Source organism: Aspergillus campestris (genome assembly GCF_002847485.1).
Source record: "Aspergillus campestris IBT 28561 chromosome Unknown P168scaffold_13, whole genome shotgun sequence".
Lineage (NCBI taxonomy): Eukaryota > Fungi > Ascomycota > Eurotiomycetes > Eurotiales > Aspergillaceae > Aspergillus > Aspergillus campestris.
The window spans coordinates 218,326-244,921 of record NW_020194348.1 but is presented as its reverse complement, the minus strand read 5'-3'; the positions used below and the strand labels follow the sequence as shown (position 1 = coordinate 244,921).

At 50.9% G+C, this 26,596-nt stretch overlaps 11 protein-coding genes across 11 annotated transcripts; 4 read left to right on the top strand and 7 right to left on the bottom strand.

The window, feature by feature from the left end:
* Positions 1 to 97: 97 nt before the first annotated feature.
* Positions 98 to 1,504, bottom strand: P168DRAFT_293182 (Ketol-acid reductoisomerase). The gene has a single exon (XM_024837752.1). It carries the CDS (start codon positions 1,465 to 1,467, stop codon positions 262 to 264), a length of 1,206 nt encoding a protein of 401 aa, XP_024689349.1. The 5' UTR covers positions 1,468 to 1,504; the 3' UTR covers positions 98 to 261.
* A 371-nt stretch (positions 1,505 to 1,875) lies between these two features.
* P168DRAFT_293181 (isochorismatase family protein family) lies at positions 1,876 to 4,720 on the top strand. The gene has a single exon (XM_024837751.1). The coding sequence runs from the start codon at positions 2,101 to 2,103 to the stop codon at positions 4,585 to 4,587; it is 2,487 nt and encodes an 828-aa protein (XP_024689348.1). The 5' UTR covers positions 1,876 to 2,100; the 3' UTR covers positions 4,588 to 4,720.
* Positions 4,721 to 4,929: 209 nt separating this feature from the next.
* On the bottom strand, positions 4,930 to 6,098 carry P168DRAFT_275191 (enoyl-CoA hydratase/isomerase family protein). The gene is made up of 3 exons (XM_024835475.1): positions 5,924 to 6,098; positions 5,211 to 5,836; positions 4,930 to 5,143 (listed from the first exon to the last, which is right to left on the bottom strand). Exons 1-3 carry the CDS (start codon positions 6,034 to 6,036, stop codon positions 5,034 to 5,036), a joined length of 849 nt encoding a protein of 282 aa, XP_024689347.1. The 5' UTR covers positions 6,037 to 6,098; the 3' UTR covers positions 4,930 to 5,033.
* Positions 6,099 to 9,112: 3,014 nt separating this feature from the next.
* Positions 9,113 to 10,221, bottom strand: P168DRAFT_275188 (DUF1115 domain protein; the record flags this gene model as incomplete). Its single annotated transcript, XM_024835474.1, has 1 exon — positions 9,113 to 10,221. Exon 1 carries the CDS (start codon positions 9,974 to 9,976, stop codon positions 9,113 to 9,115), a length of 864 nt encoding a protein of 287 aa, XP_024689346.1. The 5' UTR covers positions 9,977 to 10,221.
* A 324-nt stretch (positions 10,222 to 10,545) lies between these two features.
* P168DRAFT_299642 (Hsp20/alpha crystallin family protein) lies at positions 10,546 to 11,058 on the bottom strand (the record flags this gene model as incomplete). Its single annotated transcript, XM_024838359.1, has 1 exon — positions 10,546 to 11,058. The coding sequence occupies one exon, from the start codon at positions 11,056 to 11,058 to the stop codon at positions 10,546 to 10,548; it is 513 nt and encodes a 170-aa protein (XP_024689345.1).
* Positions 11,059 to 11,801: 743 nt separating this feature from the next.
* On the bottom strand, positions 11,802 to 12,126 carry tfb5 (TFIIH complex subunit TFB5; the record flags this gene model as incomplete). The annotated part of the gene is made up of 3 exons (XM_024840510.1): positions 11,802 to 11,849; positions 11,899 to 12,050; positions 12,108 to 12,126. The coding sequence occupies 3 exons, from the start codon at positions 12,124 to 12,126 to the stop codon at positions 11,802 to 11,804; spliced, it is 219 nt and encodes a 72-aa protein (XP_024689344.1).
* Positions 12,127 to 12,598: 472 nt separating this feature from the next.
* Positions 12,599 to 14,495, bottom strand: P168DRAFT_243476 (putative MFS multidrug transporter; the record flags this gene model as incomplete). Its single annotated transcript, XM_024833863.1, has 6 exons — positions 12,599 to 13,151; positions 13,206 to 13,567; positions 13,614 to 13,766; positions 13,810 to 14,133; positions 14,197 to 14,291; positions 14,339 to 14,495. 6 exons carry the CDS (start codon positions 14,493 to 14,495, stop codon positions 12,599 to 12,601), a joined length of 1,644 nt encoding a protein of 547 aa, XP_024689343.1.
* A 1,948-nt stretch (positions 14,496 to 16,443) lies between these two features.
* On the top strand, positions 16,444 to 16,883 carry P168DRAFT_307206 (WSC domain-containing protein; the record flags this gene model as incomplete). Its single annotated transcript, XM_024839087.1, has 2 exons — positions 16,444 to 16,729; positions 16,783 to 16,883. 2 exons carry the CDS (start codon positions 16,444 to 16,446, stop codon positions 16,881 to 16,883), a joined length of 387 nt encoding a protein of 128 aa, XP_024689342.1.
* Positions 16,884 to 17,651: 768 nt separating this feature from the next.
* P168DRAFT_243248 (LysM peptidoglycan-binding domain-containing protein) lies at positions 17,652 to 18,442 on the bottom strand (the record flags this gene model as incomplete). Its single annotated transcript, XM_024833846.1, has 2 exons — positions 17,652 to 17,938; positions 18,001 to 18,442. The coding sequence occupies 2 exons, from the start codon at positions 18,440 to 18,442 to the stop codon at positions 17,652 to 17,654; spliced, it is 729 nt and encodes a 242-aa protein (XP_024689341.1).
* A 431-nt stretch (positions 18,443 to 18,873) lies between these two features.
* Positions 18,874 to 19,629, top strand: P168DRAFT_321808 (uncharacterized protein; the record flags this gene model as incomplete). Its single annotated transcript, XM_024840509.1, has 3 exons — positions 18,874 to 19,095; positions 19,312 to 19,397; positions 19,446 to 19,629. The coding sequence occupies 3 exons, from the start codon at positions 18,874 to 18,876 to the stop codon at positions 19,627 to 19,629; spliced, it is 492 nt and encodes a 163-aa protein (XP_024689340.1).
* A 2,074-nt stretch (positions 19,630 to 21,703) lies between these two features.
* P168DRAFT_321807 (glycoside hydrolase) lies at positions 21,704 to 24,367 on the top strand (the record flags this gene model as incomplete). The annotated part of the gene is made up of 4 exons (XM_024840508.1): positions 21,704 to 23,410; positions 23,465 to 23,585; positions 23,772 to 23,827; positions 23,900 to 24,367. The coding sequence occupies 4 exons, from the start codon at positions 21,704 to 21,706 to the stop codon at positions 24,365 to 24,367; spliced, it is 2,352 nt and encodes a 783-aa protein (XP_024689339.1).
* Positions 24,368 to 26,596: the final 2,229 nt, after the last annotated feature.

Below are 26,596 nucleotides of genomic sequence, written 5' to 3'. Positions count from 1 at the left end.
GGACTGGAGAGGGTTTGAGCTAGTCTTGCTAGTGTTGATTGGACTATGCATGATTTAGTGACTCATAAGCTAGTAGACTTGATACTATAGTATTGCTGTCCTGCAGTATCTGTCTGAGTTTACTATTATCTTGTACAGTCCCAGTCGAAGTGATAAATATACAATTAAGCCAATGCGACGTGAGGAAGGATCAATTTTGGAAAAAAAAAAAGTGAAATAGATTAAAATAAAACTTTGATATCATAATACATAATTTTTTATTTATTTCTGGTTCTCGGGACGCAGCGAGCGCACGGCCTTGCCGGCACGCCAGATCTCGAGATCACGGATGTCCTGCATCTCCTTCTCGTACTTCTCGCGGTAGTCCTTCTGGGAGTTGTAGTCGAGCGAGCGCTGGGTCTCGGTGCCGTCGCGGACGCTGTCGTACAGCTCGTTGAAGAGGGGCTTCAGGTTCTCGCGGAAGCGCGACGACCAGTCGATGGCGCCGCGGCGGGCGGTGGTGGAGCAGGCGGCGTACATCCAGTCCATGCCGTTGGCGCCGATGAGCGGGTACAGGGACTGGGTGGCCTCCTCGACGGTCTCGTTGAAGGCCTCGGAGGGGGAGTGGCCGCGCTCGCGGAGAACCTCGTACTGGGCGAGGAACATGCCGTGGATGCCGCCCATCAGGCAGCCGCGCTCTCCGTACAGGTCGGAGTAGACCTCCTTCTCGAAGGTGGTCTCGTACAGGTAGCCGGAGCCGACGGCGACACCCATGGCGATGGCGCGCTCCTTGGCCTGGCCGGTGACGTCCTGGTAGACGGCGATGGAGGAGTTGATGCCGCGGCCCTCACGGAAGAGGGAGCGGACGGTGCGGCCGGAGCCCTTGGGGGCGACGAGGATGACGTCGACGTCGGCGGGGACGTCGACCTTGGTGAGGTCCTTGAAGACGGGCGAGAAGCCGTGGGAGAAGTAGAGGGTCTTGCCCTTGGTGATGAGGGGCTTCAGGGTGGGCCAGGTCTCACTCTGGGCGGCGTCGGAGAGCAGGTTCATGACGATCGTACCCTTCTGGACGGCCTCGGTGACGTCGAACAGGTTGCGGCCGGGAACCCAACCGTCCTGGATGGCCTCCTTCCACGAGGCACCATCCTTGCGGACACCGACGATGACGTTCAGACCCTGGTCGCGCAGGTTGAGACCCTGGCCGTGACCCTGGGAGCCGTAGCCAATCAGGGCGAGGGTGTCGTTCTTGAAGTATTCCTGCAGCTTCTCACGGGGCCAATCGGCACGCTCGTAGACGACCTCCTTGGAATCGGCAAAGGTCATAGTCTTCAGGCCACGGATGGGAGTGACGGGGGTGGCCGTCACACGGGGGATGGCATTGGCAGCGGCCTTGGCCAGAGCCGGACGAGGAAGGGCGGCGGTGACGACGGAGCGAGGAGCGGCGACGCGGGCCACACGGAGGGCACGGGGAAGACCACGAGAAGCCATTGTGAGGGTGGTGAGAGAGGAGAGGGGAGAGATGAAGTGATAGATGGATGGATGGGAGAGAGAAGAAAGAAAGAAGGAGAAAGAAGGGAGAATGACGACTTTTATAACGAGCGAATCCTGAAAAAAAAGGCGGGAAAACCGGGGGGGGGTCAGGTGACCGGAGTTGGACTCAGGCTCCCCGGCCGATGTCGGTGGATCATGTGATGTCCGAATAGGGATTAGCCTCAGTTCGTGATTAGACCGGATCGGGACTAGCGCTATGTAGCAAATTATGATGGATCGATGCAGATGACTCATCTCTGCATCATCCCTGCCTCAGGCTCCCTGCTCTCCAGTCACGTTTCCATCGCAAGACGCGATCGTCACGATCCATCCTGCTTCTGCTTCTAGTCCTGATGCTGCGATGGACTGGCGGGGATCCTGCGCCACAATCCAATCAGAATGTGTGATACAGCTGGTGCAGATCTGGACTATCTGGTGAATCGAACTGATTAGACCAGTCAATTCTGCATCTTTCTCGTTCCCACTCCTTCCCTCACTCTTCTCTCTAGCTTTCTCTACCAACAGTCTCTCCACCGGATTGTCGATACTCCTCCTATATATATACATATCAATCCCGACTATCATGTTACGATGAGTTTCCCGTCTTTCGGCAATCTGCCCGCCATCCACACCAGAAAGGCTCTATTGTTGCTGGACTTGCAGAACGATTTCGTCCGTCCTTCAGGCGCCCTGCACGTCCCTAATACCTCGGACTTCCTCGACTCCCTCGCCCCCTTGACCACTGCCTTTCGTCGCAACGGGGATGTCGTCTGGGTCCGCTCGCACCAAGCCGACCGTCGCTCGCTGATCGGTCTTGACGCTCAAGAACTGGTCGTGCTCGATCGCCCCGCCAAGAAAGCCACAGACCCTCCGTCAGAACCCCCGTCCGATCCCGGTCCCATCCAGCCCATCACCCCCCTAGACGAGGAGGCCTTCCTCTCGGTTGATCCCCCGCGCTGCTGTTACCCGCACACTGCGGGCGCTCAGTTTCCCGCCCCCGTCTTGTCCGCCGTCGACCCCTCCGACACTCTCATCGATAAATCCGACTATTCCGCCTTGCAGGATCAGGGCCTCATCCTTTCCTTTCGCACTCGTTTCGTCACTGAGATCTACCTCTGCGGCTCCCTGTCCAACGTCTCCGTCTACGCGACCGCCCTCGACGCCGTGCGTCTCGGCTTCTCCGTCACCGTCGTCGAAGACTGTCTCGGCTTTCGCAGCTTCCAGCGCCACGAGGAGGCCATGCGACGCATGGCCGATATCCTGGGCGCTAACGGTATTTCCGTCCAGGAGTTACTAGAGGAGTTAGATTGGGAGGAGACCGACGCTATCGCGCGCAAGGGCGACCCGCAACCCGCCCGGTGGGTGACCCCCACCGGAATTGAGACCGTCATGGACGAGCTGAACGTCCGGCGGAACCGCAAAGCCGCACGCGATTCCGCGGAAGGGTCGGGGTCCGGCCAGCAGCGGATGGTCCAAGACCTACTAGCTGACGCGTCCGACGACGAGGATGGCAACTTACTGGAGCTCGCCAACCTCGTTCGCGCCAGCGGCCGCCACCGTCGCCCGGAGCAGCCCCCAGGATCTCCAGAAAAGAAATCACACGCGCGGGCCCGTCGCCCGCGACGACAACACGACGTCAAGCCCGATGGCAAGTCCGAGGGCAAATCCGACTCCGGCCCCCGTTCATCCTACCGCCGCCCGTCCGCGCCCAACAAGATGCCCGAGGTCTGTCGTCCCGGCGACCGGATCGGCGAGGGCGACTCCCGCATCCTCTACGAGCTCGACTTGCCCCCGGAAGCCTTCGAACAGATCCGCGACGAGGTCGCCTGGCAGAAGATGTACCATCTCTCCGGGGAGGTGCCGCGTCTCGTGGCCGTGCAGGGCCGGCCACAGCCCGACGGGTCGATCCCCATCTACCGCCATCCGGCCGACGAGTCGCCGCCGTTACTGCCGTTCACGCGGACAGTTAACGAAGTCCGGGTCTTCGTCGAGCGCATTCTGGGCCACCCGCTCAACCACGTGCTCATCCAGCTCTACCGCGGCGGGGACGACCGCATCTCAGAGCACTCGGACAAGACGCTCGACATTGCACGGGGGTCGCTCATCTGCAATGTGAGTCTGGGGTGTCAGCGCACCATGGTCCTCCGCACCAAGTCGCACGAGACAGACGGGGAGTCGGGTCGGGTAACGCAGCGCATCCCGCTCCCGCACGAGTCGCTGTTCATCCTCGGCGAGCAGACCAACCGACGCTGGCTGCACGGCATCCGGCCTGACAAGCGGCCGGAGAAGGAGAAATCGCTCGACGAGCGCGCGTTCGGCGGACAGCGCATCTCCCTGACCTTCCGTCGTATCGCCACGTTCGTGAACGCCCAAGGCGACATGATCTGGGGCCAAGGCGCCGTCTCCAAGGAGCAGGGCCTAGGCCGACCTGTAATCCACGGCGATCCGGCCGAGACGGAGCGGCTGATCCGGGCGTTTGGAGAAGAGAATCGCAGCGTCGACCTCGACTGGGATAAGGTGTACGGGGGCGGGTTTGACGCAGTCAACTTTGTGACATCGTCGACGGCGATGCTCTCACTCGGCACCGACGACATCGCCAGTCTCCGGGTACGACTGGCGCTCGACGAGAACGGTGTGCGGTACGACATGCCAGACACGTCAAAGACGCCATCTCATGCCCAACCCTTATTCACCGCCAGCGACGGCACAGAAGTATCAGGCGACGTCAACATCCTCACATACCTCGCACGAACGCCGCCCCGCCCCGGAGTCGCAGCCCTCCAAGGGGGTGATCAACTCGACAAGATCGACCAGCTCCTCGCCAGCTGGGACCAATACCAAGCCCACGATGGCACCCCAGGGGATCTCTCCGAGTGTCTCGAAAAATGGGACAAGACCCTAGCCGGCCAAGCCTACCTCTGCGGACCAGCACTAGGAATCGATGACTGCGCGCTCTGGCCCATCCTACGGGAGATGGTGGTGCAGGGAGTCGTATCTACCAAGACCCACCGCAATGTAGCGGGGTATTATCAGCGAGTGGAGAAGCGGTCGATAGTGAAGAAGGTGCTGGAAACATGAACATATTCACATACACATACCCAATAATATTATGATGAGGCGTTAGCTTTAGTGTTTATGAGGGGCTGTTTGAATTGTTTGGGAGTCTAGATATGAATAGATCAATTGCATATACCGGTCGGATGGATTATAGTATGGTTGAGCCTGCTATATGAACCTATCGGATACTATGTTACCAGATACTGTATATGGGGTTGCTATGAGTCTTAACCCAGTATTATATCGTACAATTCCCCTTTTGGAGCCTATATATAGATGACATCCGAGGTACGCACACAATGCAGGCATACCACCCACATCTACAACCTAAGTCACACCAAATACCAACCAAAATAGTCCAACCAGACAAGCCAATCCTATATAGTATGTGTGTACGTATAGTATGTACGTGCGGAGTAGTGTGTATATAAGTTCATCGCCATGAGACAAAAAGACAATAGAAAAGCTTACAGCTTCTCAAAAGTCGGCTTCCGCTTCTGAATCCCTGATAACATTGCCGCGGACACATCGTTGGTCTGTAACGCGGCGCTGTTCCACACTGCGGTGTATCGGAGACCTACACCTTAGTTAGCATCGCCGAATCCATACTTATCTCAAGGAGAAAAGAAGGGAAGGAAACATACCCTCATTCACAGGATGATCCCTCGACCAATTCAAAATATCCTTCGTCCCCTGCACAGCAACAGGACTCTTACTAGCAATCAACCCAGCGACCTCCAACGCACCCCCCACCAACTCCTCCTTGCCGCCAAACACGCGACTCACGAACCCAACCCGCTCAGCCTCCTCAGCCCCAAACACCCTCGCGCTCAGCGCAACCTCCTTCACCCACCCGTAGTTCCCCACAACCTTCGGCAACCGACTCAACGTGCCAATATCAGCCGCAAGCCCAATATCCACCTCCTTCACGGCGAAGCGCACGTCGCGCGCGCAAAGCCGCACGTCGCATGCAGTGGCAATATCAACGGCTAGACCGAGCGCGAAGCCGTGCATCGCGGCGATGACGGGCTTCTCGCACCGCTCGAGCGATGTAATGCAGTCTTGAAATGTCCCGATGTAGCGGCGGAGTTGGGCCGCTTTGCGCGCGGTATCGGCGTCGCCTTCGGCGGAGAGGACGCCGCCTTCTGAGGCCGCTTTGACGTCTAGGCCGGTTGTGAATGCTTTGGGGCCCGCGCCGGAGAGGACGATGGCGCGCACGGAGGGGTCGGTGGAGAGGGTGTCGAAGAGGTGGCGAAGTTCGAGCCACATGCTTTTTATGATTGTTAATTGATTTTGTATATTATTGGTTGGAATATTATTGGGTTGGAATTGCTATTAGGGGGATTAGGATGCGTACGCTTCGAAAAAGGCGTTCATCTTGTCGGCGCGGTTGATCTCCACGTGGGCGACATATTGGTGCTCGGCGGGGAAGTGCACGTTGAAGTGCTTGAGGGAGGAGTAGTCGGGCATCTTGAATATAAAGTTGTTTGTAAAAATATAGCAGTGAGGATGAGATAGGGAGGGAGTGTAAGATGTAGGTGTAGAGGAGAGGGTTTATTGTAAACAGCGACGACCTGCGCGGTGATTACTTAGAGGTCGGCCGAGCCGAGGTATTTACCCGATGTGGAGATGTCACGGCTTTGGTCTACGACACAGTGACACATCCAACAATACTGCGAACACTGCTTGAATAGGTTTGAAAGAGATAATTCGTACTTGATGGAATAGATTAGCTACCTCAGAGATATAATGTTGAATGATTTGTATATTGGTGAGGGGATTGAGTATGTGAGGCCGGCTTCACATGCCTCGGCCCGATGGCATTATATATCTGGATGCTGGATGAGTTTCGATAGATGTTGATATCACCCATATCAAGCTGACTGAATAATGATTTGGTGCTTTGGTGCAACGGTCAAAAGAAGAGTATGCGTTATACTACGATATGTAATTCCAATTGTATAGATATGTCGCGCGGTTAAAGGGGGATCGCACATAAGGTTGTAGGATGTAGATAGGCCTTTTGATATGGTTTTATAAAACGTATTTGATTCTTATATATAACATAACAAGCTCATATTTATATTGATTATTTCTATCATTAGATGATAATAACAATCTCGACTCTGACTGGCTCAGATTACTTTATCCACTCTATATTAGTATGGCTGAATTGCGCCGTCCATTGATTCGAGGTTCTAAGAGTGAGATGCTCTTTGGTAGGTCCTGCATTGTACAAGTCGACGGGATTACGCATCTTACATGATGAAAGAGAAATGTAGAGTTTAGTAACAATCAGAGCAACCTTTGTATTTGCATACTAGAATAGGCGAACCCCCACTAGGCCAAAGACCTATACCAAGGTGGAGTGAAAGCTGATACAATGCGTCTAGCACTGTTGGTGAGAATATCAATGAGTAGGATCCAGAGCCATTATCCATCCCTTGACGGAGACATTACGTACAGTGGATATTACTGATTGCGGCAGACTTCCTTCCGACCCATCCAGAGACTATCCTCGGGTCCTTGGGTTTGTGAGGGCTGGGGTGAGCTACCTGGCACGCTAGTAGCCCATAGACGGCAATCTTCGTGTACATGATGTTGGGTATATCAGTCAGTTTAAGTCCTATACTCACCGTTGGGTCAACATCTTGGTGTAGTAGTCTTGAGAGGTTATAAGCCCGGTCTTTAGAGATCTAGTATTCTCTTTTTATTCTGAGTAAGCTAAATATCTATAAATCAAGAAGTTCACTAGTAACTAAATTACAATCTAGTTATTCTCGAGCTAGTATCTAAAGAAGGATCAGTCTATCTATACTAGAAGTTGCCTTGATAGAACTTAAGAGAGGTGTGTTAGGTATATCAGTCAGGTTAAGCCATATACCAATCATTAGGTCAACATCTTGGTGTAGCAGTCTTGAGACATGATTCGCGAGATGTGGATCACCCAAAGCAGTGAAATCACGGTCTTGCTCCCCGGCCTAACTCCTCGCGTGCGTAGTGAGACATAGTGTGCTGGTTTCTGTTTCCAGCTTCTGTCATGTGGTTTCCTGGCGTGTCCCTTCATATGAATCAGGCTGATTTAATAAAGACCGTATAGAAGATAGCGCAATTACTAGATCACTGAAGCCACCATATCACTTTCGGGTTTTGTTGTTGGTAATTCTGTCTTTATTGCGATAGAAGATGTCCACAAAGGATTCCCACCCGGCTACAAGGATATAATTGCATTTTCTGGCCTTCGTAAACAACCCTATTTCCAATGCGACGAGACATATGTGGATGAGCTGGAAACAGATTCTCCAATGGTATAGCTGGGGTTTTACGTCCCAGAGAAGAACTTAGATGTTTAGGTGGCTGAGAATAGGCAAATTGCAACCAGAAATGCTAGGTGAAGTCCTGGAATGTGGACACCATGGAGTTTGATACTACACCCTGAAACGGGTATGTGGTGACCCATAAATGTTGGTCGAAAGCTAGACATGCCAGCAATGTTAGAATTCCACAATGAGTGAGGTATGCTAGGATAAGGACACACGATTCCCTGGGTTCTAACAATTGTGTTGGATTGGTCTTACTTATATCGCCTGACTATTAGAGATATTTCGGTGAGAGAAGTAAGAGAACAGTACTACAAGCCCTTATATAAAATAGTAGTTAGACATTGATTGAGTAACTCTTACTTAGAACTCATATATATCCTGATCTCTATGTATCTGGCCCTGCATGTCTTAGCCTTATTTGTCTTAGCCCTATTTTCCTCTAATTATGCTCTCACTCCTTGCTTATGTACTTACACATTCACCTATTTTTTTATCTCTTATTTGAATCACGCGTATATACAAATCACCCTGCATGCCTTCTAAATCTGGACACTAGAGCCTTTCATATTTATCTTCAGGTTTTCTCATTCAATCTGTCAGAGTCGTATCAGCCTCTTCTTTGACCGGTCATATCCATCTCCAATTTATTCTTTCCCTCGTATCTCCAATATCTAATAGGTTCAGAACATGGAAGTTTACCATCCTACCAGGCTGTCCAAGCCTGGAATCCACAATGTGTACACATTCCAGGAGAACAACTAGTACGTAAGAATGGTTCGAGCGCAACCATATTAACTTTATCATCATGAGTTGGATCCGACCTGATCTCTTCCCAGGGGAAACTAGGAATGAGGGGATGCAAGGATCGGGAGTAGCCTGTCTGGTATGGTAGGTCACGGGGTTATCAGATACCCTAACGCCGGTGATCATGCAGAAAGAAGCTTTTATGATTACTGGAGTATTCAATATTGGGATTATGAACCGCCCTAGGAATCCATGTACCCAGTTTGAGAGAACATACCAGGTGCCTTAGCTAAAAGCTGGACTTCGTCGGCTTAGTCTAATCTGGTTCATCGAGTCTAAAACAGATCACATTGTATGCAAGCAGTCTTACCGATAATATGCTCAATCCCGTATATAAACCCCCGAGACATTAATTTCATCTACCAGCAATGCATAATAATAACAATACTGGCACACGCATATATAAAAATCTCAAAAAATCACCCTCTCAAACGCCTCCCCAACCCCCTCGCCCCCAACCAAGCCTCCAAAGCCTGCATATCGCCCCGATTCGCACGCTGCCCACTCCTCTCGCCCAGCGAGTCCGTAATCTCCTGCATGTCGGCAAACACGCGCTCCACGGCCTCTGTCTGCCGGAACCGCTCGCTGACCTTCTTCTGGTGGCTGGGGATGTCGCCCCACGAGTGCGTCTTGATGTACTTCATGTAGGCGTCGATGCGCGCTGACTCCCCCTCTAGACAGAGCACGCCGGGTTTTCCGGCGAGGACGAAGCCTGTTAGGGAGTAGGACGGGGCTGTGCGGACGAGGTCGTCGCGCTTTTCGCGCGTGGATAGAGAGGGGAAGTAGAACCAGGCACGGATGATGGGTTGGTTTGGTTGATTTGGGTTGGAGGTGGGGTTTGTTGACGATGATGATGAGGTGAGGTGTGCGCATGCTGTGTCTTGGATGTATTGGAAGGCGGAGAGGATGTCATCTGTGGGCATGTCGGCCGAGATGGAAGCTAGTTCGGCGCGTGAGAGCCACTCCGGCTGGCGGAGGGTGTAGCTGAGTGGTGGGGGCTCGTCGAGTTCGGTTTCTGAGCTGGTGTGCTGGAGGGGCACGATGATGTTTACTTGGATGATCTGGTCGCTGGATGGGATGGGGAGTCGCACGGCGAGGTCGAGTCGGGCTGGTGTGTCTGGGGGTGCTGAGGAGGGATCTTCGCACCAATTGCGGAGTCGGTCGATGCAGTCTGTTGTGGAGGTTGGGATGTCGAGCTCGCCTGGTGTGGGGAACATCGCCGTGAGGAGGTCGATGGTGGAGAGTTGGAGGGCCATGATATCCGGTGGTAGAATGGAGGCCATTTTGTTGCTGCGTCGGGGGGTTAAAATGGGGCAATCGCAAGCTGTAATTGTCTCAAAGTATGATGATATATCGATCTACTGGTGTAGTGCTACTCGAATTGGTGGTGAGGGTTTAGGGCTGAGGATGTTTGATTTCCATGTATGTGAACATGAAGCCATCCATGATAGACCAATCGCAATATTTGACTGGTTTGTCATGCCGGTATCGGAACATCCATCATCCATTGGTATTGGGGGTGCAGGAGACCCACATTCCATGCTTCCTCCACACGGGGTAAGAATTATGGAGTACTACGTGAGATATGCGATTCTACGCGAGGAATGTAATACACTGCTCAAATATGGAAACTCAAAGAAAATCTCGAATTGATATTAAATATTTCAGCCATTCACGTTATTAGTACAACAAACTTGGAAAACCGCAAAACAATCCATATCCCACTGCTATGCTAGCGCAAAACCATCAATCGTAATTAGAGTAGAAGCCGCAGACTTAATAAACCTTAATCAAATCAGAGCAAGTTGCAAGCTCAATAACCATCAATCGTAATCAGGACCGAAATTAGAAATTACTCGATAGTAATCTTCTTCGAACCCGAAGTAGTCGCCTTGGGCACAACAATAGACAGCACGCCATGCTTTAGACTGGCTTTGACGTTGTCCTGATCCACGCGGTTCGGGAAATTGAAGCTGCGGTGGAATTCACCGACCGAGCGCTCGCTCACCCAGAAGCGGTGGTTCGACTTCTTGACACGCTTCTCGCCGGCCTGGGCGTTATCGTCGGTGTCGCTCGGGTTGCTTTCTTGATCGGAGGGCTCGCTGTGGTACTGGCGTTCGGTGCGGCCCTTGACCACTAGAGTCTGGTGGTCGGAGAACTCGATCTCGATGTCCTTCTGGGCGATTCCTGGCAGCTCGCCATCTAGGAGGTATGCGTCTTGCGATTCGCGGACATCAAAGCGAGGCGAGAAGGAGCGCACCGGCGTGGTTTGGCCTTTTCCGGAGCGGTGGACATCGTAGTCATCGAGGAGACGGAAGAGAGGGGCGAAGTCGCCGCCAGTGGGCATGGTGCGGAAGAGAGACATGTTGGATTGAATGTGGAGTATGAGAGTATTGAGAAGAGGATTGATAGTTGATAGTGAGATGTGTTGTGGTAGACTTGTTGTCTTAGATTTGCTTGCTGTGTTGTTGTACTGCTGTTTCTTGGTGATGGATGAGATCAACTCCACGGGGCTGGAGGCCCTTAATATACCTGAGAGACATGATTCCAGAACTTGCGAGAGTATCACAAACAACTTATCCTGGCGTATCTGGAGATGTCTCGAAGGTTGGCGAAAGTGCTTGCTGATGATACCAGTTGGTGCTCGATATGGCTAGTGGCTTCTAGCAGCTTCCGTGGTCACGTGACGTCGAACGCGCATGGTCAGCAGTGACACTGTCACCAAGACTCGAGCACATGGGATCACACAATGGCTGCTACCTTCGCTCCCTGCTTAGCTCAATCACAGTCCCATCCACCCAGGAGGAGCAAAGACTTGATTAGTATGACGTCACGCGTGCAGTTTCCCATGAGCTATGCTATTGAAAGGCAGACCCCTACACCCAGAGTATCTAGATGATTCTCCTGCTTACGCGAGTGTAACAAACCGAACGTGAGTGCCACTAACGCAAGCAATCGGACACAATTGCTCCGCCCACCCAATATACCGAAACAGACAGCTCTACCTCACGCGGAGGAAGTGTGTAGTACCGAGCATGGCGGAGGGGAAGGGTGGCGAAACTAGAATACAGAGGCAGCTTTCTTCAAGTCGACGGTGTTCGTAAGTGATTATTCCGACTCCGACTCGTCAGGCTGCATGACCTTGTCATCCAATTCCTAGACACATCAGCAACAGCACGCGCATCCACATCTCCATGCAGCATACCTTTCCAAGACGGTACTTGAGATTCTGCAGCTGGCTCTCCTTGATTACGAGGTGGCGGTCGTCGTCCAGATCTTCCACGATATAGTCGTGTCGTTCTTCGTCGTATTTGAGGATGATGGCTTTGACGGATGGGTCGCACTCGATGAGAACCCCTAGATGAGAGGGTTAGCTTAGCTTGGTTTGTTGAATTGATGAGGTGTGTGGTGTACCCCTGACTGCGCGTGGCATTTTGATAGGCTAGGTAGAAGTAATTGAGTTGAATGACGAAAGCAGAGGACAAACAAGGGTGATCTTTGGACTATCGCGGAATTCACGATGGTGGAGAAGAATGAGATGGACTTGATGGATCATTCTAGCCAAGCTTTGATTGGTTGATAGATAATTACATAATCTTGTTGCCTTTCTGCCTGACAGGTACGTGAGCTTCTATATCACGTGACATTGTATATAGAGAAGAGGATTACATCAATCGATTCGATGTTATGTGGAGTAGAAAATGCCATTGTGATAATGGTAGCCAGTATCGTATTATAAGAGCCAGCATAGATAACTTAACGCTACCAAAATTTGGTAGTTTCCCCAAACATATTCCAACAGGTGCAGTAAGTGAGCAGTGAGCTTTAGCTTTTCGCTTCTATACTACCTCTAAGGCTTGAATTACCATAGTTATAGTTAATACGTATATCAAGATAAAGAAAGCTTACTCCACAATACCACTTTCCCCATCCTCATCTCCTCTCTTGCCATCTTCATAAGAGTAAGGCCTCCAACCTGTCCCAGCATGAGCAACACCAGCCACAAGCGTCAACACACAACCCCCAAGTAGCAACGTCCTAACAGCACTCTCGTACCCCTCAATAGCGACCGTCCTCTCCACTCCCGTCAAGCTCCCCACAAGCGCAGGACTGCCCAACAGCATCCGAAGAAGCGCCTCGCGACCGGACAGGCCGTACCGCGCGAACCCATCCTCCAGGCTGCTCTTCAGCTGGCGTTGGAAGAAGCCGCCGCCGATGGCGGAGCCAAAACTTCCTGCAAAACTCCGAGACATGCCGAGGAGGGAGCTGACTATGTAGTGCGATTGGGGGTCTGTTAGGTGCAGGACGTGCGTCAGGCTGTAGTTCATGAGGGCGCCGGCGGAGAGGCCGTTGAGGAAGGTTGTGATTAGGTAGGCTGCTGTTGGGGAGGTGGGGGTCGAGAGGATGGATAGGGCGAGACTGGTTAGGGCGAAGAGGAGGTAGACGACGAGGTTGGATCTGTAGAAGTTAGTTACTTCGGTTTTGGCTGCTTTCGGCCGGGGAGTGGTGTACATGTAGTAACTGCTGGTGCTGCGGATATGAAGCCAGCCTACTAGAACCCCTCCGAGACCGAAGCCGGCGTTTGTTGGTACTAGGATCAGGCCGGCTGTTGACGATGGCCAGGTGCGAACGGCGCTGGCATATACGGGTGTGAAAAATAGGATAGCCCAGCGGGACATCATGGAGATGAGGCCTGCGAGGCAGGTTAACACGACGCTTCGCAGTTTGAGAACCTGGATTGGGATGATGGGGTCCGTGGCGTATTTGGATTCAATGAGAAGGAAGATAGCAAAGACGACTGGGCAGAGAATGATAGGCGTGATTGTGATATCTGTCGACGAGAGGCCGAACAGGAGTAGGAACACGGAGAGCGCCTGGAACTGGTCAGATGAGGTCGACGTCTCTGGTTGATGACCATACCAATGTGAGGGCACCCGCGTAGTCAACTTTGGCTAACTTTGCCACCGGGGAATGGGAGAATAGTCCTTCATCTCTGTCCGGCGGGGGGAGAGAAAAATATAGAATGGGCCCTAATATAAGCGAGAGAGGGGCTTGGATCCAAAAGATGAAGCGCTGAAGCACGTTAGCCTGACTCGTCGATGACGGAGAAACATACCCAGCCGTATAGAGGAGTGAATATTCCTGCTAAGACTGCACCAGACGCAATTCCGGTGGTCGCCCCTACGTTGATAAGCCCGATGAAGATGCCCCTTCGCTTTTTGCTGGGCAGATCAAGGGAGAGGATGATTGCTGTTATCAACAAGCCGCCTCCGGCGCATCCGGATAGAGCTCTTCCCAAAAGAAAGACACTGAGTCTAGGAGCGGCCGCCGTGACGAACAAGCCTACAGACAAGACAATCGAGGAGAATAACACATAGATGCGGGGGGTAAATATTTGACAGAGGCGGCCTGCGAGAGGAGTGACACTGGACATTCCGATCTTCATTGATCAGTACCATAATTTTTAGAAACTGTTGGCGTGTATAAAAGAAGGTAGAGATACCAAGTAAGCCGAATTAAACCAGGTAGTGGCGGAGAAGGCGTCGAGGTCTTCGGAAATAGCCGATTGCGCCGTGGTCATCATCGACACATTGGTGCCTGAATTCTGTCAATGCGCCTTCCACACGCCGGAGACCCACTGGTACCTTGAATGAAAAGAAAGAGCCCCATTGTCAAGGTTATGACGAAGCCTCTCGCAAACGTCATTGGAACATGGTCGTCTTGCAATTCCTCCGAGGCACGTCGGATGAGAGGTGTGTCCTCGGAGGGTGACGGTGCTCTCTCATGGGTCGTTGCTGTCATTGTGATGGATATAGAATATTTGATGTTGGATGGCTGTATCCATTGGATTCAACAAGTGAACAGAACCACAGAAGTGGGAGAATTGAGCTAGAAACTTGGAGGATCTCAGTGGAAGAATGACAGCGCAGTCGATTTCTAATCATGATCAAGCTGTTCATTGCCGAGCTAGACAGTCCGGGGTCCGGGGTATCCAACCAATCACTGCGGGGTAATTCTAGCATGGCCGGCATTTGGTTTCCGTATCTCGCTATACCTGCCTGGTCTACACTTGAGTACCTGATAGAGACCTGTTGATATAGTTGGTAAGTGTGCAACTTCATATCACAGCGGGACCTTGCAATGTAAGTCTGGAAACAGTCCAAAGCGTGTGTTGTGATGGTTGTGTCTGGTGGTATATGCCGATTTAGAATCAATAGAGGAGGTACACCCGCTAGTAGCCTAGATAATGAGCCTAAAAAGAAGACAACGGGTCAGAATATGGGTGAAGCAGAATCCATTCCCTTTCAGACTTCATTGTTGATACACGGATGCTGCTGTGGGTCGTTTGACCGTGTCAAATTCCTAGAATTGTCACAATATCGGGAAAGCTTGGAAGGATTTTGAGTGATTATTTCTTTCATCGAACTACTTGAATAGATATTGATCTATAAATTGGAAACACGCGAATGAATGGGGTTATATTTGGGTGGGTAAGATCAAGCGAATTGGAGAAGTTATAGATCAGATCAAGTATCATACTGAGTGGACGTGTGGGCCAGGAACCCGAGGTCAGCGGTATATGGATCAAAGTGGACATGCTGATTTGCCACGATTCATTGCGGAGAATCGAATTCTATAAGGGGGATTTACCGCTTGAACAACTGTCATCATGTAGGATTTTACACAATGTTAAATGAACCGCATGATGGTTGCAACTGCTGTAATCGGAGGTCCCTTGCTGGGGCATAACAAGCCATACTACCATCATCCTGCAGTTGCATTGATCCTGGACCATGTGAGTGTGATAAAGTCTGACACTGGACGAATCACAGATGATGAAAGTAGATGATTAAAGTACTCCTTGCAGCGCCACCCGCAGTTGCTTGAGTCGTGAGATTCTTAGGTCAACGGATGCTTATTTTCATTCTCGGGTAAGTTCCCGCTGAAGAGATAGACTGATACTGGATTTACCAACTCCATGACTCTTTCAACACCCCAATAGTTTCCTTTATTAGAGCCTCCAAGTAAACTAAGACAAGAGTAGTGAAAGTGGTCAACGATGGAGCATGAAAGCTCTCTACAGTACCTAGTACCTCAACATAGGATTCAGCTTGCGGACCAATCGAATCCATCTCTCGATGGAAGTGAGATTTTAGTATTCGAGGTATTTGTATTATTATTAGTAACAGTAGACATATATTGCAGATCACTTTATCCTTCCGATATTTACTGGAATCCACTTCCAGACAGACATGTATCACGAGTAAGATGTCCCGGATATCCCCACAGGTCGGGATTTATCCTCTTTTAGGGCTTAGAGTGCCGGTCAGACAATATATCGCCAACATCATTGACAGACCCAAACTCCATGGGGCAAATGCCACTTCACTTTTTTGAGACATCTACGACCAGATATGACGCTGGGGGGCATCAAGGTACGGACCATAAGCATTAACACTGAAACAGGCGGCGATCACTGGGTCCTGAGCAGCCATTTACCTTGCTGGTTGTCTCGGGCCGCAGTTTTAGTGTCTATTGCATCGCCTCATTACCGACTATCGACGACCAAGAATAGAACACATCGAACTCATAAATAGAGATACTCGAGATGCACGTCGCACGAAGAAGGGATATAAATATGCTATTGATTCCGTGCTCCAAGCAATACAGCATCCAACAACCATACGATCTCCATTCAATAACCAATCCCCATTCTATACCCAACTCTTAACTCACTATCAACAACAAAATGTTCTCCAAAACTCTCTCCCTGGCCTCCGTCCTGGCCCTCACCATCTCCGCCTCCGCCTTCACCACTACTTGCTACAGCGATTCAGGCGACCTGAAGAGTCTCGGACTCTCTAAATACGAGAGCACTGAACTCTGCGGCGTAGCGTGCCGCGACCGTGGAGCCCCCGTCGCGGCTGTCTCAGGCGGCAACGAATGCTGGTGCGGCGACGAGGTGCCCTCGGAGGATTCAAAGGTTGATAAGGAGAAGTGCAATACCAAATGCGATGGCTGGCCCGAGTCTACTTGTAAGTTTCGTACATACATGTTTCGATATATAGGAGAGACTGACTGTGTCTAGGCGGCGGAGATGGCTTTTGGGAGGTTTGGTTGTCTAAGGCTAAGGTTTCTGATACTAAGTCTGTACGCTCCGGTGTTCGCGCTGAGACTTTCGTCGCTTAATTGGGTGGATCGTCTATCTTCTGCTTGACCGGTTGGATAAATGATCAAGGGTGTTGTTTACTGTGTTTATATAATTGTTGGGACGGACGGATTTCCCTCGAGATAAGACGACTACGGACTGATGGACGGCGACTTTGAGTCCTCCTAGTTTTCTCTACTGCACGATTCATACGCACCGTTGCCATAGCATGATGCATTCCTCAATCGTTAGGTAGACTCTATAGCGAGCAACAGGTGTAAAAAAGACGAACTCATGCCTGTAATTGTAGTAAGCATCCTAAGGCATTTGAAGTATGGACAAACTCATCGATTTCCAAACTCTCAACCATGACATGTAATACTTACGGACTGAATCACTATTGATCATACTAAACTTCAAGAGTCAATACATATATAACCCTTCGGAGGACTGATCGTACTTTGAATATAGCCAAGAGGCTGACGAAGGTGTTGGCAATATGGGGCTACACCGATTATATACCTACTACATCAGGCAACAGTAGCATATTATATTAGACAGGCAGTTCCTGGATTTGAAAAGGAAGCGCTGAAAGAAAACTTGAACCCGCGAGCATAATTATAGATCAATTATATAGAGCGTCGGAATATCATAAAGATTGTACTGTGGCCCAAGGATTGGACAGGAGCCCAGACCGCCAATGATTCCATCAAATTAGCCAAGGAGTCATCCGCTCGTCCCCCCATCATTTCCTTCATTTAAGATAAAAAAATTATTAAGATAATGGATAACCATGCATCCAATCAAAGTTAAACACCGATGCAGACATAGTAATTCACCCACAAGTTGGTGCAGCCCGCGTCAATCTGGGTGTTCCAAGAGCGGAACTGGTCGAGGGTGATACCCGCCGCAGTGTCGATCGAGTAACAGTTGTCACCCGCCTTGACCTTGTGGAACTTCTTGCAGTTGCTCACAACGCCCGGCATCTGTGGTTGCGGGGCAGGGGGAGTGGGCGTAGGGTCGGGCACCGAGGGAGTGGTCGTGGCCTCCGGGATGTGCACGCAGACATAGTAGTTCAGCCAGAGGTTGGTGCATCCTGTGTTGGTATTTGGTTAGTTGCGAATCTGGAGCTGGGGTAGTAGGGAAGAAAATACATACCTTCGTCAACGTCGGGGTTCCACGCCTTGAACTGCGCGTCGGTGATGCCGTATTTGGCCTCGATGGTGTCGCACTGGTCGCCTGATGCGACGAGGTGGAATTTGTCGCAGTTGGCGGGGACGCCCGGCTGGGTGGGCTCGTACTTGGACGAGGAAGTGGTGGTGGTGGCCTTTGTTGTGGTCTTCAGTGTAGTCGTGGTGGTAGACGTAGGAGCAGGACCTCCGGTTACGGTGCCAATCACGCAATACTTCCGACCCTCTGTGAGGTCGGGGCAGGAGACACTGGGGTTCAATGCCTGGAACTCTTCAACGGTCGTGCCCCAGGCTTTGACGAAGGACTCGCAGGTATCGCCCTTGGAAGCTGCCGCGGACATGTCGCAGACAATGCTAGCGGAAAGTAGCTGCGGGAGTAATCCCAGGATGAGAGCGGCTTTGTAACCCATGTTGAAGATTTTATACTACTTTCTAGCGAAAAGAGAGAGAAAGGTTGAGTGGATGATGGTTTGCATTCGTACGGTCCTTTGCCTGCTTTTATATCCATTTCTTGACGTAGTAGGCGGTTCTTCAACTTCTATCAATTAGGGAGGTGTATTTGACTCACCCAATATGCGACCAGTTGACTTATCGGCTGTTATTGCCTTATGGTTCATCTTGCAGAGTGACTTTGGGGGATGTCTCACTTGGGTGTCATTTGGTGGTGGGTGGCGGGCCGTTAACCGTGATCCAACCAGACGGGGTAATAAAACCATGCCAATAGTGCAGCCACTCCAGCCTAGCTAGGCCCCAATTGTTACCATATCAAATCAGAGCCTCACTATACCTTAGATCGAGCTGTTTTCTCTATCGTGTAATTGTTATCGCACGCTCGACCAGCATGGGATTGCATTCGAGCTGGCTGCTTCTGACTCTATCGCAGGCCTTCCCTTCGGCAGCCGAGGCACAAGATTACACCACTTCGGGCATTGTCGAGGAGGATGTCGTATTTCCGCGGATTGGTACATTTGCTCCCTCGGCACCGACACCCATTGTCTTTGCCGTGCAGAACTCGCCTCTCGTGGGGTGTCTCAGCCCGAGGATCTCGTATGATCTGGAGTTGGTCGACCACAGCACCCAGTAGAATGATCGCGTCTATGTCAGGAGCAATATCAACCCATCCTCAATCGATGCATCTATTGTCAACCCGTACCTTGACTATACAAGTACCAGGTCTATTGTCATATAGACAACCTGGTTCTTCGCCTGGGACATCTCATAGAAGGATTGCCCTCAGACTCTTGGGAAGGAGGGCATCACGAACACAACTAGACACTAGATGCGCGACGGTTGCTACTCCACCACCAAAAACGGCTTCCCGCAGCCGGACTTCGTCACCGCAACGGACGACGGCATTTGCCGCAAGTAACAGCCTTGAATAGAACGTCTCGGGTTTTTTGACGCCCAGGACAGAATCTACAAGCACGCCTCGTGTGTAGTAATTTCGCCCCTAACTTCCACTGCCAATACCTGCAAGGTCAAAATCAACTCCACCGCTGCATGGAGTGTGTCCGCGGCTCTGACGGCAACGGCTTGTCTTGCTGCGTCGCCCGAAGTGAGCGGTCCGGCCGCCAACGATGCGGCCACTGGAGCATAATTCCCAGTCGGAGGGGTGTGGTTGTCGGTGCTGATTGGATGGCTTGTATATTCTTGCATGATTTGATGCTTTTGGCTTTGACTTGTCTCACTTGCCTTTATGCAGTAGTATTATCCATTGACTTTCTGGTGGGCTTCGGGTTTTTTTGTAAGAATTTAATTTTCCCGGGCCAAGTGACCGGTGAAATTTTGAGTACGCCAGGCTAGGTAGATATCCAGGTGACTAGCTGTAATCAAAAGACGTTCACCAGTGGGCGGAACGAGTGGACTGTGCTAGGTAAGCATTGAATCCATGCTCTACTTCCAAGGAAATACTAACTGGAACCAGCCTGTGAGCCACAAGTCCTGATATTGTTGTTGGGATAGTAGTGCTCCACCCGATCATGATCTGAATCGACAGATACAGATCGGCGTTGAATGTTGATCCGGGGGGATCCGTAATACGGGCCAGCCCTACTAGGAGGGACATATTCCCAGCGGGCGCATATCGAGATATACATGCTCCAGCTTGACATACTCTTCTGTGGGATCGTGGCCCAACGTACATAATGGACGTCCTGACGTACTGGAGTTAATGGATCATCAATTGTCATGAGATTCAACCATATCATGGTCCAATTTCCCCTCCCTACCATCTCAGACTAGCAGCGCAACCCTGTCATCTGTATCATGGAAGTGTGAGTTACTAGCTAAAACGGATGGAAATATACCGGACTCACTTGGCATTGACTGCCTGCTAGTCAGAGCTAGATCCAAAGGGACATAGTGCATTAGTTAGTATAGGAAGAGGAAAGTTGCCTGGCATTTCCTCTCAACGGGGAAGCCACCCGAAGACCCCGTGACCAACTTAGGCTTCGGTGCCTGAGGGGCGGACGGAATGACCCGCCGAAGTGTGGAACCGTTCCGAACCATCTGCATGATCACGAGATGGTCCCGTTCGCCTTCATTTTACCCGACAGCATCACAACTCTCTCGTCTTGATTGAACGGTCTTGGATCGACTAATCTCGGTGGAATCCTCCTGAACGTTTTTCGACCCTCTTGCTCATTGGCACACTGACCTTGATGGTAGTGCCGAGCCAAACTGTCGGAGCGACTACCTGACTCAAGTGATCTCGAATACACACACCATTACCTCACGCCTTACCTTTGGACCCGTGTGAATGCTATCATTTCGAGCGGTCATATAATTCTCCAAAATACAGTTCAGAGGCCCTATTCCCCGACTTGTAGGGATAAATTGCCACTGCGCCACCAGAGACGCCATGGGGGGTTTCTAGAATGACAACCCTGTCGGGGGAAGATTACTACAGTCAAAGTCACGATGGTATATCATCTATCACAATAGCATTGTCAATCTACTAACTGTTCTATTATTCTTAGTCAAACGGACCAGTCAATTGGTCGACAGAAACGAACTAGAATCATGTGAAATGAGGTGGATGTTACCATGGCGGTGGGCGTGCTGACATGCGTCCACGATGTAACTCCTCATCTCCGCTTGATTCAAGTATCGTTGATGCCAAGTCCTGGCGGCATACCCTTCCGGGCCTGGATGAAGTCCTGCCTTGAAGCTAAACCGTGCCCCATGAAACTAGTGTCAGTGCTTTGACTGCAATAATTTGCTATAGAGCATGAGGCTCTTACAGCAGGCTTGATCAGCTATATCCGGCAAAACGGCGATGGGTGGCGCTCATGAGGTTAAGCGATGTATGATTACCTCCTTGAGACTCCAATATGCACAATCCTGTCCAGATGACGATTGGTTGAAATATAGCCGGCAAATTCTTGCAGCGGACCCTAGGGCCGATATCAACGAAGAGAGTACAGTCAGAACGCTAGATGGATTGATGCGAAAATATCCTTCGACTAGCTGGAGAACAAAATCATACAAAAGCCGCGAAGAAACCACATCGAAGGTGATGAGAGACCAGGCCCGTCGCCCGCATCGCTTTCACTATTTTCTGTCCAGCCGGACAATTCCATTCTTTGGTTGTTCCTCTTTCCGTTGCATTCATCTTTTACCACATTCTTTCAATACCCATCTATCAACGGCGAGGGTGTCGCCTAGACACAATGACTCCGGCCTGGCTCAGTACAGCCGCCTGGGCCCTAGGGCTCTTACTATATGTCGAGGGTGGCTCGGCGATAGGAACTCCCGACCTCAGAAAGCCTGCCAGCCCTGGATATCGTGGTTCAGACCCCTGTCCCACATCTTGCCGCATCACAGGTCCCAATCCATCCAATTGGTCCGCATACCATAACTTTGAGCAGTTGCAGTCCTGCAAGCAGTCCTTGTTTTACGAATTCTCCCTGTATGATAAAGTGGATGACCCGGAGACCCTTCACCGTATTTACGCCTGCGCATCAAATGGCGAGGATTGGTACAATCTGCCACAATCACAAAAGAAGGTGAAGACCACTGTCGAGTCTGTAGACTCTACCTACCAGATCGGGTGGTGGGCCGACGGGGCATTATCTGCAACCGGCATCAGTGCGGTTTTGGAGCAGATGCGCCGCTACCTAAAAGTCGATCATGCAGCAAGCAAGAACAGCACATTCTTGTTTGCCCGCTTAGGCTCGGCTTCGGTTGGCGTTTACATTGGCAAGGGGCTGCAGAAGGAAAGTGTCAGCTCTTTCGCCCTCAGGACTGCGGAACATAATATCGCCAAGCTTCCTGTCAACACTGGAACCGTGGCTATGCAGCTATGTGACCAGAATAAGGACAGTGGGTTTACCTTTGGGTTGATTGCCTCGAGCAATGGCACCTTTGCCTCCGTGCAAGATGCCATGAAGACTTGGGCCAAAGGAGGTTGTCTCTCATTCCATGATAGCAAGAACATCACTGGCACGGCGGCCCTGACTACGCCGCTGTTCAGCTCAACCAAAGCAACCAAGTCAAAGCTTGTTTCCAGCTCAATATCATCCCTCGGTGCGAAACAGTCGGCAACACTGCCGGACCTTGCGCCCAAGCCTGGTGCGGATGGATCGTGTGCCACGTATACAGTTCAACCGGATGACAACTGTTCCAACCTAGCTGCTGCGTACAGCTTGACTATCGCCGAGCTGGAAGAGTTCAACAAAAACACCTGGGGCTGGAACGGATGTTCGAACGTTTGGAAAGGCACCGTTATGTGTCTCAGCACGGGAACGCCGCCCATGCCAGCCCCCTTGGAGAACGCGGTCTGTGGCCCTCAAATGCCCGGCACTCCCATCCCGTCAGATACGACCAATCTCACCCACCTCAATCCATGCCCGCTGAATGCCTGCTGTAATGTTTGGGGCCAGTGTGGTATTACAGATGAATTCTGCATCGACACGAGTACTGGTGCACCTGGGTCGTCTGAACAAGGCACAGCTGGTTGCATCTCCAACTGCGGCACCCAGCTTGTCCGCAGTGATGCCCCCGAGGTCTTCCGGAGTATTGCATATTATCAGGGTTACAGTTTCAATGGTCGGCAATGTCTGTACCAGGATGCCCTACAGATTGATGGTTCGAAGTACACGCATCTGCACTTCGCGTTCGCCACACTCACCGATGACTACGAGGTCGTGTTCGAAGATAAAATTATGGAATATGAGTTCTCGAACTTCCTTAAAATCGCAGGCCCTAAGAAGATCCTCTCCTTTGGCGGCTGGGGCTTTTCTACTAATCCCGACACTTATCACATTTTCCGTCAGGGCGTCAAACCAGCTAATAGACTGAAGTTTGCCACTAACGTCGCCAATTTCATCGAGGATCGCGGCGTTGATGGCGTTGACATCGATTGGGAATATCCAGGAGTGAGTTGTCCAGGCAGCAAGATACACACATGTTTGCTAATATATTTAATACAGGCCCCTGACATGCCCGGTATCCCCCTGCCGACCAAGACGACGGCGAGAACTATCTCGCCTTTCTCGTTGTCCTCAAAAATCTGCTCCGGGGGAAGTCGGTTTCAATCGCAGCGCCGTCTTCGTATTACTACTTGAAAAGCTTCCCAATTGAAACCATTGGCAAAATCGTCGACTATATCGTCTATATGACTTACGACTTTCATGGACAAGTAAGCGTACTTTACTGGCCGCTTTAGGATTCCAATTGCTGATTATCGTGCGAAGTGGGACGCAGGAAGCAAGTATTCACAAATTAGTTGCCCTTCAGGCATGTGCCTCCGCAGCCATGTCAACCTGACTGAAACTATGAGTTCAATGGTCATGGTAAGCATCCTCTAGCGTGATATATCATCACAGATTGTACAAAAAGCTGACAAGGACTCCGCACTCGTTTAGATCACCAAAGCAGGCGTTCCCTCGAACAAAGTGGTCATCGGGATGACAAGCTATGCTCGATCGTTCGCCATGGCCGACCCCGAATGCTACGGCCCAGAGTGCTTCTTCACCGGAGCCCCTACCGACTCACCCGCAACAAAAGGCGTATGCACAGCCACAGGAGGCTACATCGCCGATGCGGAGATAAACGAGATTATCAGTAACTCCAGCCGAGTCAATCAGCAGTATACCGATTCAACCAGCCATAGCAGTATCCTGGTCTACGATAATGACCAATGGGCTGCCTACATGAGTCCTGCGATCAAGGCCGCGCGGAAGACTCTCTATAAGAACTTGAACATGGGCGGGAGCAGTGATTGGGCCACGGACCTGCAGGAGTACAATGATCCGCCCAACAATGGTACTACTTGGGCCGACTTCAAGGAAATGGTCAACAATGGCGAGGACCCATGGGAGGTCGAAAACTGAACCAGCGACTAGTTGGATGTGCGTTGTATGGACCAAGACCAACTGGCCGTGGATGTTTACAACATGCCACCATGGGAGCTGAGAGGGGATGGAAAGCTATCACGCATGGGCTGACGCAATTAATGTATATACGAAGATATATCGACCTAATAAGACTAAGGAGAAGGTGGGCCAAAGCTTCTCATTCAATCGCGCACGTCATTTAGGCGCCGCCATAGTCAAGCTGTGGGATCTTGCTGAATACTGCTAACAACAGTCCCGTAGATTAGACTGATAAAAGTTTAGCCTCGTCAAACTCCGCGAATATAGAATTTCCAGCTTTGGTGATCAAGAGGCGCTACTTGTTTAAACCAATGAACAGTGATACAATCCAGACTACCAGTTCGTCCACTAAGCACATGCTTATTTACTCGCCCGTAGACGCCCAAAGCAACAGGTGGGGTCAAGATCGCCCAACCCCAGCCTCACAGACCGACCTAGAAGCCCCATCCCCAAACCTTAATGCTGCGGCAGCTGGGTTGATGTACATGCAGCATCATTATCTGCCTATCTGCCCTATGTACGGAATCAACCATGGGCAGGCGGGATTGGGTTCAATGTGTGCACCGCTCGAATAGGCACCCCGCTGGCTTTGACTGTTGCCGGATTCAGCACTCGCCCCTGGAATGTGCGCGCGGCGGTGATGATGATGCCATAGATGTGGTCTAGCGAATCTTGTAGACGAGGTGTTGGATAACACGTAGCTTTGCTTTCGCTTTGCGACTGATTGGTGGACTGTAGATTGGGATGCCTCCTGCTTGTATTGGAGTTCTGTGCACTCTCGCGGTGCATGTTGTGCTAATATGTTTGGATGTCGGAGAACCCCAGCAACATTAGTGTCGAACTTGTTGGGTTTAGCGGTCAGTCCAACGAGCGTGAAAGCTATTATGCAATCAATCAATATTGTATGCGTTTGTTTGACGCCCTAGAGGCACTGCCACGTCGAAATATTTTACCCATTGCACAAAAATGTCGAAACCACATTTTGGTTAGGCTTGGTATGACTGATGACCTGATAAGATCTGCGTGTCCTGTAAACAGTGGGCTCAGTCGAAGTGGGGGATAAATATCAGATAAAGACGTCCTGGGGAGAATTGAATTGTTGAATGAAGGATATCGACGTTGCGATAACATCGCCGGAGCTGAGCCGTACCCGGACTTTCGTTCATCTGGTAACAACCTCAAGTCAATAGTTCAACATGTCTCCTCAAAGCCCCACCCTATCGCCAAAGCCAAAGAAGTCGGGGACCGTTGACGCGCAAGCTGTGAAAGACTTTTTTACTCAGCTGAAGGTGTTGGCTTCTGCTGTGGGATTTGATGCCGTTGTATCCATTCATAATGAAAACAACAAATTGCGCGACCAGGTATCAACCAAAGACCAGGAGATTGGACGACTGCAGAGCGAGATTGCTGCGCTGGAAAGGCAGAAGACCAAAGAGTTAAGAGAGTTGGCTGAGACCAACAAGGAGAAGATGAACGAACGAGATAAAACGAATGGAATAGCGCTCAACGTGATGTTTGAGCATAATGAGAAAGAGAAGACCAGCCACAAACAAACTCAGGACCGTGTGCACTCTCTTGAACACACCATCAAGGAAAGGGAGACGCTCATTTCCCAGCAGAATCGAAACGCAGATGAGCTCAAGGAGCAAGTGGACAATCTCAAATTGGACAATGCCAACCAGAGAGGACAGCTGTCAAAGGCTCAAAAGGACTACAATATCTTGCAGCAGCAACTCAAGGAGAGAGATGCCACCATTGACACGATGAAGGCGACAGGCGCAGGCTTGGAAGGGAGATTATCCGCCTCGAAGAAGAAGGTCAAAGAGATGGAAGACGAGTCACGCAAGCTGCAGAAGACGCTGGCAGAAACCAAGGCACACCTGGCGAAAATTGAAGGGTTCGCCGCTGGACACATGGAAACCAACGAGGATACGTTGTAAGTGCATACGATTGGTTGGACTTCCAATGCGACACACTAATCTCGTTAGGATTTCAAACTTCCTGGGGCTCTGGGAATATGCGAAGACTGAACTGTATTCGCAGCTGAAAGCGGACCTTCCTAACGATGCTCTACGCGTAAGTACTCGCACTGTTCCATAATAGAGGAACGAAATGGGGATTGACAAACCAATCGAATGGCAGAACCTCACAGCATGGGATAAACTTCGGCAGACTGAACTGGCTCGT

Excerpts from the sequence above, each read along its gene's own strand:
- P168DRAFT_293182 (XM_024837752.1), bottom strand. The coding sequence starts at position 1,467 with ATGGCTTCTCGTGGTCTTCCCCGTGCCCTCCGTGTGGCCCGCGTCGCC.
- P168DRAFT_275191 (XM_024835475.1), bottom strand. The coding sequence starts at position 6,036 with ATGCCCGACTACTCCTCCCTCAAGCACTTCAACGTGCACTTCCCCGCC. Across the intron at positions 5,837-5,923 it reads ATGAACGCCTTTTTCGAAGC|CATGTGGCTCGAACTTCGCC; the intron begins GTACGCATCCTA and ends AATCATAAAAAG. Across the intron at positions 5,144-5,210 it reads GGATCATCCTGTGAATGAGG|GTCTCCGATACACCGCAGTG; the intron begins GTATGTTTCCTT and ends ACTAAGGTGTAG.
- P168DRAFT_293181 (XM_024837751.1), top strand. The coding sequence starts at position 2,101 with ATGAGTTTCCCGTCTTTCGGCAATCTGCCCGCCATCCACACCAGAAAG.